Here is a 13,658-nt window from a genome sequence, read left to right as displayed (position 1 = left end):
TTAATAAAATAACCACGGAATTAGAAGGTGTGTCTGAACTTTTTACTGGTAGTGTAGATGGAAAGGCTTTACAAATGATAAAAAAATCTCTATTGGCAACAAAGTGCAGCAGTGAGATTAAACAACAAAACTGGTGAATAACCAATAAAATGAGCACTCAGACAGGGATGTGTACTGTCACCTGACCTGTTCTCCTTTTACAGTGAAAACATAATGAGGAAAATACAAGGCTTACCGGGAGTGTCCATCGGAAGTTATAACTTAAATAACATACATTATGTAGATGACACAATGCTGATAGCAAACCGTAAAGAAAACTGACAAAACAAAGTATCCATAATAAATACAGAGAGTCAAAATTTCGGTCTGTCTTTAAGTAAAAAGAAAACACAAGTAATGGTAATTTGAAAGAAAATTATCATTCCAACCTGTAAAATGTAATTAGACCAAGAAATGCTGAAGCGGGTTCATCATTTCAAATATCTCGGTGCATGGATAACATCAGATGGGAGGTGTGAAACAGATATCACATGTAGAGTAGCAATGGCAAGAACAGCATTTATGAAAATGAAAAATATAGTGGCAAGTCAGAAAATAGCAATTAGCATCTATATGAGGACTCTCAAATGTTATAGTCTACCAGTTCTGATGTACGGAAGTGAATCTCAGAACATAAATAAGAAAATGTCAAACAAAATCACTGCAGCAAAGATATGGTCTTACAGACACATGCAACGCATATCTTATACAGACAGAATAAGCAATGAAGATGTTTTAAAGATACTACAGGGTGGGGAAGCAAAAATGCCCTATTGACAAATTTGAATGTCCTGCCCTAACGGTGAGGGTAATCAAAACAATAATTAAAATCAAAGTTCCTTACCTTTAACCAGGGGTGAAAGTAGTTTTAAATTATTGCCAGTACTATTACCAAAACCCTCATCTCGCTCTAACTTCATGCATTTTAAAATAGCAAAGTTAAAACGCAAACAAATAAAAACGCATAAACCTTTTACTGTAGGCCAATGGAATAGGTAGGGATTAACACTTGAAAATACGGTAAACTTTTTGCTTTAATTGAAACACTGATAAACATCCAGAATACAAGGGTCTAAGAACAGACAAGTGGTCACGAGCAAACACTCAGAATGGAACTAAACATCAAAACACATCACCTAAAAGATTTTCCACAGAGGCCTAAAGTAGTTATAGTAGTTAGTTTCTGATTTTCTGTGGTAACCCTTCTTCAGTGTCCATGTCTTTTCTTTTAATCAAAGAGGGTGTTTTCCTCTGCATTATTACTTTGACAAAAAAATCTTGACGTTTTTGTGGTGCTTCTCTCTGTTTTTATTTAAAATATGTATCTGTCGATGATAACCGCTCTAAATCCAGTTTAAAGTTTTTCAGCCAATCACAAGAACGTGTGAAATTGGAATCACGTGGGGATACTCGGGGAAATGGCAGCACTCTAGACCCACTCCCGATCCCTGACAATTATTTAAAGCAATTAAACCATGACAACTCTCCGTAACTAATTCTAATTACCCTAAATAAGTAGTGCTTTTATTTAGCCACGCAGAAGATCTGGATGCTGAGATGAGTCAACCTAAACAAAGTGTGCAGACTCGTCTGAAAACTACGGCCCCCGCGGATGCTAGCTCCGGAGCTAACCTGAAAAACAACATGGAAGACCTCTTCTCTGAGATTATGAAGCTTGGGGCAACTTTAAACCAAGTGGCGACTGATGTGACCATAATAAGGGCCGATACCACAGAGCTCAAGAACTCAGTAAGTGCGCTCCAAACACGAATGGATGAAGCCGAAACCCGCATTTCCAATGTGGCAGATAGCCATGCTAATATGGCTAATGCTAACACGCGGCTAACAGAACGTGTGGATCAACTATGGCAGAGAATTGAGAGCTATGAGAACCAAAGCAGACGAAATAATATCAGGTCGGTTGGACTGAAAGAAGGTAAAGAAGCTGGGAGTAATATGAATGATTATGTGAGGAAGATACTACGAGATGCTTTAAAACTGGATGGAGACGAATTCGAGATCGAAAGGAGCTACAGAAACGGCTGGATGACAATCGAGTGTCACATATTGTACTGGTGAAGTTTTTACGTTATACGGCCCGAGAAAAAGTTCTTGCAGCTGCAAAGAAAGCTAAAGGGCTAAAATGGGAAGACTGCACTCTCTCAATGTTCGAGGATCTGACTAAGGAGCGCTCCAACCTGCGGAGACAGTTCTCCCCCATCATGAGGGTGTTGTGGCAACACCAGGTAAAACACACACTGGCACACCCAGCGAACCTGAGATTCACATGGAAGGGGAAGAGATGGAGCTTCACCGACCCGAAAAAGGCTGAATGCTTTGTACAGGATAACATTGTGACCGTGGAACAAGAGGATTTAGTGATATAAGCGATATAGAGAGTAGAACTTAATTCTGAACAGACATCGGGGACGTGGACCGGTAAGAGCTGCCAAAATCAGGTGGCGAGGAGGAGCATGGCGGCGCCGCCTCGAAGACACGGACCAGAATCAGCAGAGGAGATGCTTACACTGTTCTTTTTTGAGACAGTTTTTTTTGAGTTGAGGATGTTTTTCTTTTTGATTCCTGTTTTGGTTGATGTTGCAGGACTAGAAACATGGTTACGTTTTAACATTTATCACTGCAGAGGCATGGCATGGATCCACTACACTGAAATATGGAACAGTATGGTTTTACTTTCAGAGAGAGGCAATTATTTTTTTTTAAGCTTTATGGGTCGTCGGCACATTAATATTGTTTCATGGAACATAAATGGTTGCAGTACTCCTGCCAAAAGGAAAACGATACTTACATATCTTAAATCTAAAGATACAGATATTGCTTTTATACAAGAAACACATTTTAAAAATCAAGAAGAAGCTCTGAAAATGAAACATGACTGGGTAGGGAAGGTATTTCACAATTCTGTGTCTAGTAAGAGTTGCAGAGTGGTTGTTCTGATTAACAAAAGGCTCAATTTTATACTTTCAAAAGAATTTAAGGACTCGGATGGACGCATTCTGTGCGTGGAAGCTAAAATCAATGGAGTAAAAGTCGCATTATATAATATTTACGCCTCTAATAAAGAAAGTCAAATTTTTATTCATAAAGTTTTTAAGATGCTGGGGGGCATGGATGGCCCAATTATTTTAGGAGGAGATTTTAATCAAGTAATGGATGATCATTTAGATCGCAGTAAGAGCAGACATGCCTTAACCACTAAAGACAGAACTGCCATACACAGCTTACAGGAAGATCTGAGTTTAATCGATATCTGGAGACTTGTTAATCCACGGGAAAGGGAGTATTCTTTTTACTCTCATTCCCACAAAACTTATTCACGAATAGATTTTTTTCTAATTTCTTACTCTCTGGTTAACAGGGTTATAGACAGTAATATAGGGGTTATAGCAATAACGGATGCTCTGGTGGAGCTACATCTAGATTTAAATGTTGATAAAATACAAGATGGAAGATGGAGAATAAACACAAGTTTATTTACAGGATGAACAATTTGCCAAAAAAATCGGGGAAGATATCTGCAAATTTCTAGAGTTGAATATTGGTTCAACAGAGAGACTAAGTACAGTGTGGGATGCTCTTAAAGCATTTATAAGAGATTAAAAATGTATTTCTCACAGTTCATGGAAAAAAAAGGAAAGTCAGAATAAGTTACAATCACTAGAGAAGGAAATAATTGATTTAGAAAAAAATCTTGCAGAACGGTTTGATGAGGAACAGTTTAGTAAAATTTGTCAGTTGAAATTTGATTTACATGAAATTTATGACAAAAAAACTGAATGTGCATTATTTAGGCTTAAAACTAATCTTGATGAAAATGGAGAGAAGACTGGACGATTATTAGCATTAACAAGATTTTAAAAAGTTTTTATGAGGAATTATATACATCTTCAAATACAACTAAGGAAGAGGATTTGGCCACTTTTTTTGAAAAAAATCACACTACCACAGGTTCCTCAGATAGAGAAAGATAATTTGGATATCCCCATATCAATTACAGAAGTAATTGATACCCACGCTATTACAGGCTATGAAATCTGGGACGTCACCAGGTGTGGACGGCTTCCCAGCCGAATTTTATAAGAAATATTTGGATGTGCTCTGCCCAGTGCTTACAAAGGTTCCGCAGGAAGCATTTGAATATGGATCATTATCTGACAGCTTTAATGAAGTCATTATATCTGTAATACCAAAAACAGACAAAGATTTAACAGACCCTACGAACTATAGACCTATAAGTTTAATTAATGTTGATTGCAAAATACTATCAAAAGTATTAGCTTTGAGATTAGACAAAGTCTTGCCAAAAATTATACATAAAGATCAAGTAGTTTTTTTTCCTGCAGTTTTAAAAGAACTAAAAGCTCTTTCTGCAGCTGCGAAGGAGCTTAAGGTTCTCCCTGCAGTTTTGGAGGGGCTAAGAGCTCCCCCTGCAGCATCTAAGGAGCCAAGAGCTGCCTTCGCAGCGTCTCAGGAGCTAAAGGCTCTCCCCATGGCTCTGAAGGAGCTAAAGGCTCCCCCTGCGGCTCTGAAGGAGCGAAAGGCTCCCGCTGCAGCTCTGGAGAAGCACCAGGCTCCCCCTGCAGCATCTAGAGAACAAGCAGCTCTCCATGCTGCGTCTAAGGAGCTCATGGCTCCGGCTGCAGTTTTAAGACGGCTTTCCGCCTCCACTGCAGCCTTCAGGAGGCGTCCCGCCTCCCCCGTGGCCTTGATGGGGCTTTCGGCCTCCCCAGCGGCCTTGGTGGGGCTTTCCGCCTCCCCTGCGTCCTTGTCGAGGCGTCCCGCCTCCCCCGCGGCCTTGTCGAGGCGTCCCGCCTCCTCCGCGTCCTTGTCGAGGCGTCCCGCCTCCCCCGCGGCCTTGTCGAGGCGTCCCGCCTCCTCCGCGTCCTTGTCGAGGCGTCTCGCCTCCTCCGCGTCCTTGTCGAGGCGTCTCGCCTCCTCCGCGTCCTTGTCGAGGCATCCCGCCTCCTCCGCGTCCTTGTTGAGGCGTTCTGCCTCCCCGGCGCCCTCTGAGAGGCGTAAAGCCTCCCTGGCGCCCTTGGAGGAGCTTAACGCTCCCCCCGCGGTCTTAGAGAAGCCAAGAGCTTCCCCCGCGGTGCTTAAGGAGGCAAAGGCTCCGTCTGCAGCCTTTAGGAGGCATTCCGCCTCCTCTGCAGTCTTAAGGAGACGTTCCGCCTCCTCTGTAGTCTTTAGGAGGTGTTCCGCCCCCTCTGCTGCTCGAGGGAGGCAACCCGCCTCCCTGGCAGCCTTAAGGAGGTGTCTCGCCTCCTCCGCGTCCTTGTCAAGGCGTCCCACCTCCCCCACGTCCTTGTCGAGGCGTCCCACCTCCCCCGCGGCCTTGGTGAGACATCCCACCTCCCCCGCGGCCTTGGTGAGGCGTCCCGCCTCCCCCGCGGCCTTGATGAGGCGTCCCGCCTTCCCCGCGGCCTTGGTGAGCCGTTCTGCCTTCCCCGCAGCTCAAGTTAGGCGAAACGTCTCCCCTATGACCCTGAGGCAAATCATCTCCCCAGAATCCTCGAAAGGACGTGACGCCTCCTCGGCAGCCTTGAGGGAGCTTGGCTCCTCTTCGGCAGCCTTGAGGAAGCGTAACATCTCCCCCGAGTCCTGAAGAGGCATACCGCCACCCCTGAACCCTTGAAGCGGCGTAGCGCCTCCTCGGCAGCCGCATGGGAGCGTAACTCCTCTTCGGCAGCCTTGAGGAGACGCAGCGCCTCCCCCCTAACCCAGAAGAGGCTCAACGCCTCCCTACCAGCCCCGAATGGGAGTCATGCCACTTTAACACCATGCAGCTCCCCTGCAGTGGCCACCTTAACTCCCAAGGGTCCACTTGCAGCAATAGCCTCCCCTGTCCGCTCTCCAGTTCCAGATCCTATTTCGTTCCCTGAAGAGCCCCCTGCCTTTTGTTTAGTTCAGTTTGGTTCCAATCCGGTTCAATTCAAGTCCAGTCCTGTTTCGTTCAGAACCCAGTCCCGGGTTCCCCTGCAGGAGTAGTCTCCTCAGTCTTATCCCTCCAGTCCTTTTTTGTCCTTTCAGCCCTTTCAGTCCCTCCTGTCCCTCCAGTCCTGTCAGTCCTTCCTGTTCCTCCAGTCCTGTCAGTCCCTCCTGTCCAGTCCTGTTTTAGGAGGGGCCTTCAGTTTTGTCCCTACCCTGGGAGGAACTTCCGGCTCCAGTCCTGCCCCTAGAGGGGACTCCAGCTCTGCCCCCGGAGGGGCCGCTGGTTCCAGCTCCACCCCCAGAGGGGCCGCCGGTTCCAGCTCCGCCCCCAGAGGGCCCGCCGGTTCCGGCTCCGCCCCCGGAGGGCCCGCCGGTTCCGCTCCCGGAGGAGCCACCGGCTTCAGCTCCGCCCCCGGAGGGGCCTCCGGCTCCGGCTCCACCCCCGGAGGGGCCTCCCGTCCCCTGCACTCCATTCACCTCCTCCTGCACGCCGCTTCCTGGACTCAAGCTTCCTGTTGGATTATATTACCTGTTTCCCCCCCCTCGCCACACCCTGGACACTCCGTGAGTCTTCCTTCCCCGTAACTTAGTTATATTTTATGTTCAGTTTAATTCGGCTTTTGGGTCCGCCCTTAGTTTAGTGTTATTTAATTTACCTTACTCCCTTCCGCTATTTCCCTCCGGCTTCCTTTATTCAGCGTTTTTGTTCATACATATTCTTATTGTTTTATTAAATCATTATTTAACCTCACCCACCCGTCTGTGCCTGCTGCTTGGGTTCTCTCCAACCGCAAATCGTGACAGATTTTGTATCTGTAAGAAATTGAAAAGTGAGTACTTATATATCAGTGTAAATATATGAACTATATATCACACACGCTATCAAACACCCATTGTCTCGGCTCTACTGTTGGACCCTCTCAGTTTTTCTTTTGGATAGTTTGTGGTGGACATTGCCTCCTGAAAAGCCTGCTTTTTGTTTTTGTTTTGTTTCATGTCTGTCTGTTTAAAAAAAAGTTAAGAAAACTCAATAAAATGTGAATTACAAAAAAAAGGAACGTGTGAAATTTCAGGTGTCATTTATTGCTTGTCCCAGCGCAAGTGGCACTTGTTGACGTCTATTGACTAGTTGTGGAAAATGTCTCAGTGCAATAAATCAAGCGCACCTATTTGCTATTGGTTGCTACTGGCCATAACAGTCGCTGTGTTACGGAAGTAGACACGCATGCACACTCGCGTACTGCTGAGTGAACGCCGGTCAATAGCAGGCAGCCGGGTGGCGTACCCATAGATACTAGTGGAACAGCGGCGTACCACCACCGGATCTTTTCCCGGTACTGCGTTCCACCACCAGATCTTTTGCCGGAACGCAGTACCGGACCGTTCTGGTTAACTTTCATCCCTGCCTTTAACCAATCTTTTTATTAGTATTTGTCAGACCTTGCTGCATTGTGAAGTGAGCAAGCAACAAGCAAAACACAATAAGGTTTGTGATCTCCTGGATGCCAAAATCCCTCAGAAGGACATTGCCAAGATTGTTGGCATCAGTGAGAGGACCATTTGCCACATCCAGCATGCCAGACAATCCAGTTTGGGCACCAAGAGATCTCCAGATGGTCCTGGGAGTCTTGGGCTCAGATGGCAATAAGATGCCCCCCTACTTCTTCAAGCCAGATCAGAAAATTGGGGCTGATGTGTACTACAAAGTTCTGAGATACACCGTTTTGTCCTGGCTGAAGGCCACCTACCCTGACAACAACTATGTGTGGCAGCAACATGGGGATCCTGCTCACACATCAATCAAGGTCCAAAAGTTCTGTGAGTAGAATATGGCAAAATTCCGGCCCAAAGGCATTTGACCCCCGAGCTCACCTGATCTAAACCCCCTGGATTTTTTCTGATGGGGCGCCATTGAGTTGAGGACTAATGCCACCCCTCATGCCAATATGAATTTACTTAATGCTGCATTCTCCAGGGAATGGGAGGCCTACCCCAAGGAGGATATCAGGAGGGCCTGTGCCTCTTTCAGAGGCTGTATCGAGGCCTTCATCATGGCTGATGGAGGACATATTGAATAAACATGTTCTGAAAGCTTTACATTTGTGTTCTTCAAGAAATCATTTCAAAATTCCAAAGAATAAAAAAGTTATACCCATTTATAGTTGTTTTTACCTGACAGAACATTTTTGCTTCCCCTCCCTGTAAACACAAATTAAATGCTATTGGACAAAATTAGGAAATGGAAGCAACATTTTTTGGGCACATCATGAGGAAAGAGACCCTGGAACATGTTGTCACAACTGGAAAAATTAATGGGAAGAGAGGTTGAGGCAAACACAGAATGAAAATGATAGACGGACTGTCATCATGATTACACACGGAATAGGCAACAGTCACAATTCAGAAAGATCAGATTAGGTGGAGAGAAATGATCGCCTACACTGAAAGGCATGTCTCTTGACTATTTTACATAAAGCTGTCAATGTTATTTCTGTCGCTGAATATTAGAATTCATCATTCGAACAGGACACAACCCTTTGATGATGCTCATAGTACTGATCAACACATTTTTAATCATGACATTCATCATGTTTGTCTTCACTGTTGTCATTAAATCTGGAACGTCAGAGAATCAAATTTGATTAGCTTGAAGGCGATCGTTGTTTTCACCTTGTTTATGTGGTAGTGTTAAGCCTGCTAATCAATAATCAGCATCAAATTGAAGCGAATATTTTAGTTATAACTCAGTTACTATCTTTTGCTAAACTGGTTACCTGTCTGTACTGTGGTTGGGTAGTTTTGTCCTGGCAATAAAAGATGTAGACTGCCCCCTGGTGATCATCCTCCAGTGGGGCTCCCACCGCAAGTTCCCGGAAGCCGTCTCCATTCATGTCAGGAATCTGGGCAAGTGCCGAACCCAGACGAGAGTTTTGACAGCAGTCAGACAACTCCAGCACCCCTTGCAGAACAAATGATGTCTGACGAGAAATAATAGTTTAGTTTGTTTACTTTAATTTAGCTTAAATTCATCATTTCATGAAACTAAACATGTAGCAATATTGTGTAGTAACTATGTTGTATTTGCCTGAACTGTTACAATAACAGTCACAGAAATACTGGATGCTTCTTTGGCTTGTTGTAAATAGTCTGTTTCCTAGAAAACTGATGCACTTGTATCTTTTACAAATAATTTGTGATTTACATTGCCAGATAGACTGAAGCTATTTGAATATGAAGTCCCTGAGCAGCTACTCAAGCTGTGAGGATCAACCTTGTAACAAAAGATGTGTATATACCTGAGGTGTAACAGAGTAGATATAAACTTTCCCTCTCTCCCAGCCGTGACTGTAGTACATGGGTGCTGCCACTAGGAGGCAATCAGTATGTCCATCATTGTCCACATCCATGGATAGCAACTGACTGCCAAAATATGACCCAATCTGGAAAAATACAGAACAAAGCAAGAAATGGCAGAAAGGACAGTGACAAAATTAGATTAAAAACTGTATATTAGATCAGTATAAAGAAGAGACAGATTTAGGAATGGCTTTGTGACAGAATTTATTTGTTGAGAGTCTAAGCAACAGTTTGTGCTCTTTGAGAGTTGTTTGCCAAAATGTTTGTTGCTAAAGTGCTAATTAAAGTTTAAGAGCACATACCACACTACATATTGCTGTAAATCAACCACACCAACCATAAAGGTTATCTTGGGTATTATTTCTACATCAGCAACAGATTTTTAGAAAAGCATAGTTATTTACAGTTTTCATTAGAAACTTGTTTCAGTTCTACATCAATTACTGTAAACAAATATGCAACACAGTATGTCACACACACCACACTGGTACATATAGAGAACACCCCAACAGAGAGGAGAACATTTTGGATCACTGTTACAGTGAACAGTGCCTACCTTTCAGTCACCTGCCCTGCACTGGGTCACTATGACCATGTCATGGTCCATCTGATTCCCACATAAAGGCTGTAACATCAATCATCAGCTTCTGCAAGGACTGCTGTGTACTATCACAGACATGAGTGTTCAAACAATGACAAACCCTAGTTTACAGTGAAACCCAGATGGTTAAGGTTCGAGAAGCAGAAGGCATTTTAAAGTAGAGACAGAGGCACATTTATCTAAGTAAAGTTCCGGTTTACCAAAGTGAAAAGTGAGTCTAAACACCTCTGTCTGGAAAGGGCTATCACTAATTATAATAATAATGTAATGGATTAGATTTCGCTTTTCTAGGCACTCAAACCGCTTCACAATGGATCCATTATTCATTCACTCACACATTCTCACTCTGGTGGTGGTAAGCTACATTTGTAACCACAGCTGCCCTGGGGTAGACTGACAGAAGCGTGACTGGCAATCCGCGCCTATGGCCCCTCTGACCACCACCAACATTCACACGCATTCATACACCAGTGTGAGAGCAGCACTGGAGGCAAGGCGGGTGAAGTGTCTTGCCCAAGGACACAACGGCACATGATTAGGTGAGAGCAGGAATCGAAACGCCGACCCTTCGATCATTGGATGACCTGCTCTACCACCTGAGCCACAACCGCCCCTGACCTGTACCTGGTCAGCGACCTTAACCCTTTACGCTTCAGTGCGTCGTAGGTGTACCGCCGGCGGTACACCTACTAATTTGCATAGGAATTTCAAGAATGTCCGACGGCTGCAAACCCAATTATACAAACACTATACGCCGATGGAAAGCTTAGATTCTCATGAATCCGCCGGTATAAACCACTTTCAGATGTGATTACCACTGTGGGTGAGAAAAACACATTTGTCCGACAAAAACAAATATTCATCCATCCGTTCTCTGTACACGGCTTCAACGCACACAGCGCGACTCACATTTCCGGGTTCATTATTACACACAGAAAAAAAGAATCCACAAAAAACGGCCATAATCCAACCTTTTACATCCAGACAACACAAGCCAGTAACTATTTTGTCCAAAACATGTCCTGAAGTCGGTATAAAATCCACGAATCGGTCGTTTTCAAGGAAATGCACCTCGCGATGTGCGTCCAATATTCCCTGTATTTTTCGTAATTTTTTTTTATTTAAAAATAGAATATTAGCGATTTTTTTGTACTGAAAACGGCTGGAATTGACTGATGCTTAAAGGGTTAATGAGTTCTACTATCGCTACATCCAGACTGTCAGCACTGGATCCCCCCAAGGTGAGAGAGAGAGAGAGAGAGAGGGAGGGCGAGAGAGATACCTGCTCTCCCAGCAGTGCTTGCAGGATGGTCAGGTTTCCAGTGTTCTTCAGGGTGAAGACAATCACCTTGCCAGTGTGGTTGAACCTTGGAGCTCCAGAGACATATAGCTGAGAGCCGCGGGATGAAATTAGTGAACCCACTGAGTAACCTGAAACAAGTGGAAACAGTTATGAATTGATAGGAGTCACACACCCAGTCTGTTTTCAATTGTTAGATTTTTTTCCTCTTGTTTTGTCTACTAACACAGTCGAAATCAGTTTGGCAGTCTATGTGTCCCTACTACTAATCATCAACTAAAGCATTAAGCTCAAGATCTTATGGGTCCATGGCTGTTGAATTTGCAATCATAGTTATGCTTCCTTTTTCAAGTTAATGACTGCATTTTTGTGGTGCTATCTAGACCAAAACCTCAGTGTTTTTTCTGTCCAAAACTATTGAATGAAGAAAATGTGCACTAACAACTACTACTAGACAGTATTTCAGATTCTGTAAATATTAGGTACATTAAAAGCGTTAAATCCAAAACAAAAGACACAAGGTGCAAAGATAGACACAAAGATGAAGAGAAAAAACACAGGCTCCACAATATTACATTTCACACTGTCATTACCTAGATATGCTGCGTGGTTCTTCAGCACCTCTGGAAATTCATCCTGGTAGGAGGATTTTGGTGGAACAACCTTCCCATGTTTCGTTTCTTTTAGAACTGCGCCATTCCAGTCATATGCACCTACAGCTCCAAGAAGAACTCCATCCTAAATGGAAAACAACAATTTACATGGAGGACACTGCTTGCTGTAAAAATACTGATAAGTAAAAATATTTGCTTGTTAATAGTATTAACTTCAATTTATACCCCTGACCACACTAAGCGTCGCTAATGTCTGGTGGGGTGTGGTCTAAAGCTGAAAATAATAGTAAATGCAATATTACATCATCACGTCAATCTTATCTATTGCACACTGCAAACGGTTACAATTTTCAGGAGTAATGCACTTTCTTTACACACAAGTGTAACCATGACTATGTATGATTAACCGTAGAGTAATATGATGAAATGAATTGGTTGCTGAGGTTGTTTTGCAGATTTTATAGTAACTAAATAACATAAAATATGGATAAGGACATAAATGATGATACAACTAATTATTTAAAACATGTTTATCTACAAGGTTTATTATTCTTTAATCTAATTGTGTTGTGATAAGATGATGAAGCGAAAGCATTGATGGAAAGCACTAAAGGGGTTGAGTGGAAAAAGTTGCCTGAGATAAAAAGGAAGCATTTGAGTTGAAAAAGGGGATTAGATGAATTATTCTGCAAAAAGCTTGTTCTTGATCCAGTGGCTTAAGCATTTAGTACATGACCTAAGAATTTACCCAAAATACATGTTTTCAGATGTTTTCAGTCATGCACATCATGAACCTAACTACACCATTTGTTGCTTCATCCAGTCCATTTGGTAACTGCAAAAGATCTAATGGAGGGTGTCCATGTAGTCAAAATAAATGCAATATAAAACCCAAGGTTTTACTGAAGCAGGCTCTACCTATTTCTTTTTAATACCCCAAATGTATTCTATTGGATTCAAGTCACTCATATACTTGGCCTCACCCTCAATTTTGCTAATTATGCTATATTAGAATAAACAAAGATATATTGATATCATGTTGGTGATAATGGCACCAGAATGAGGAAATTAGAGATCACTGAAATTTATTTTGAGTTGATGTGTAACTTTGCAAAAACTAGATATGACTCTTTAGTTTTCTCTGGACACCTGCCAGATCTGATAAGTTATGACATACAGCTGCATGTCATAATTCAACTGCCGGATGATAAGGTGGTGTCCAGCAAACAATGTGGACTACATAGCCAACTGAAAAGCTTTCTGAAGAAAACCTGCTTTGATTAGGACAGACAGTATTCGACCCACTTCAGACAGTGCAACTCTAATTTCTATGAATAGGGCAGAGTTTATAAGCAACCTAAAACCTTGACAATCCAGGGGTCATTCCAGGAGCAGACTGCCACAACCTGCTGCACTTCAGCCTGTCATACTAACCTTATGTACAATGGCAGCTGGCTGTGACCAGCACTGTGAGGAGATAGTCTAATGATGGAAATACTTTGTGATGCTCATTGGGACAACACTGGTATTCTCACTCACTGTGCTACAGATTACATCAACTTATTATGCATTATGTGTGGATAAAGCGATGTCCACCAGGACAGTACAGTGTTTCTCCAACAGTCTTCTTCTTCTTCTTTTCCTTTCGGCTTTTCCCTTCAGGGGTCACCACAGCGAATCAATTGCCTCCATCTAACCCTGTCTGCTGCATCTTCTTCTCTCACACCAACTACCTTCATGTCCTCTTTAACCACATCCATAAACCTCCTCTTTGGTCTTCCTCTAGGCCTCCTGC

The 13,658-nt window shown here is 43.3% G+C and overlaps 1 protein-coding gene across 1 annotated transcript in view; it reads right to left on the bottom strand.

Annotated features, from left to right (window-relative positions):
• The window catches only part of itga11b (integrin, alpha 11b), an 87,990-nt gene that overhangs the window by 28,968 nt on the left and 45,364 nt on the right, over positions 1 to 13,658 (bottom strand). The window contains exons 11-14 of the mRNA XM_051952154.1: positions 11,843 to 11,987; positions 11,232 to 11,380; positions 9,288 to 9,431; positions 8,766 to 8,969 (exon numbers count right to left, since the gene is read on the bottom strand). Coding sequence (XP_051808114.1) covers positions 8,766 to 8,969; positions 9,288 to 9,431; positions 11,232 to 11,380; positions 11,843 to 11,987 — 642 coding nt within the window. The remainder of the gene's footprint in view (positions 1 to 8,765; positions 8,970 to 9,287; positions 9,432 to 11,231; positions 11,381 to 11,842; positions 11,988 to 13,658) is intronic.

The sequence above is a fragment of the Acanthochromis polyacanthus genome, chromosome 8, assembly GCF_021347895.1.
Source record: "Acanthochromis polyacanthus isolate Apoly-LR-REF ecotype Palm Island chromosome 8, KAUST_Apoly_ChrSc, whole genome shotgun sequence".
NCBI classification, from domain to species: domain Eukaryota; kingdom Metazoa; phylum Chordata; class Actinopteri; family Pomacentridae; genus Acanthochromis; species Acanthochromis polyacanthus.
Note: the sequence above shows the minus strand (reverse complement) of the source record. Positions and strands in the feature narration are given on the sequence as shown.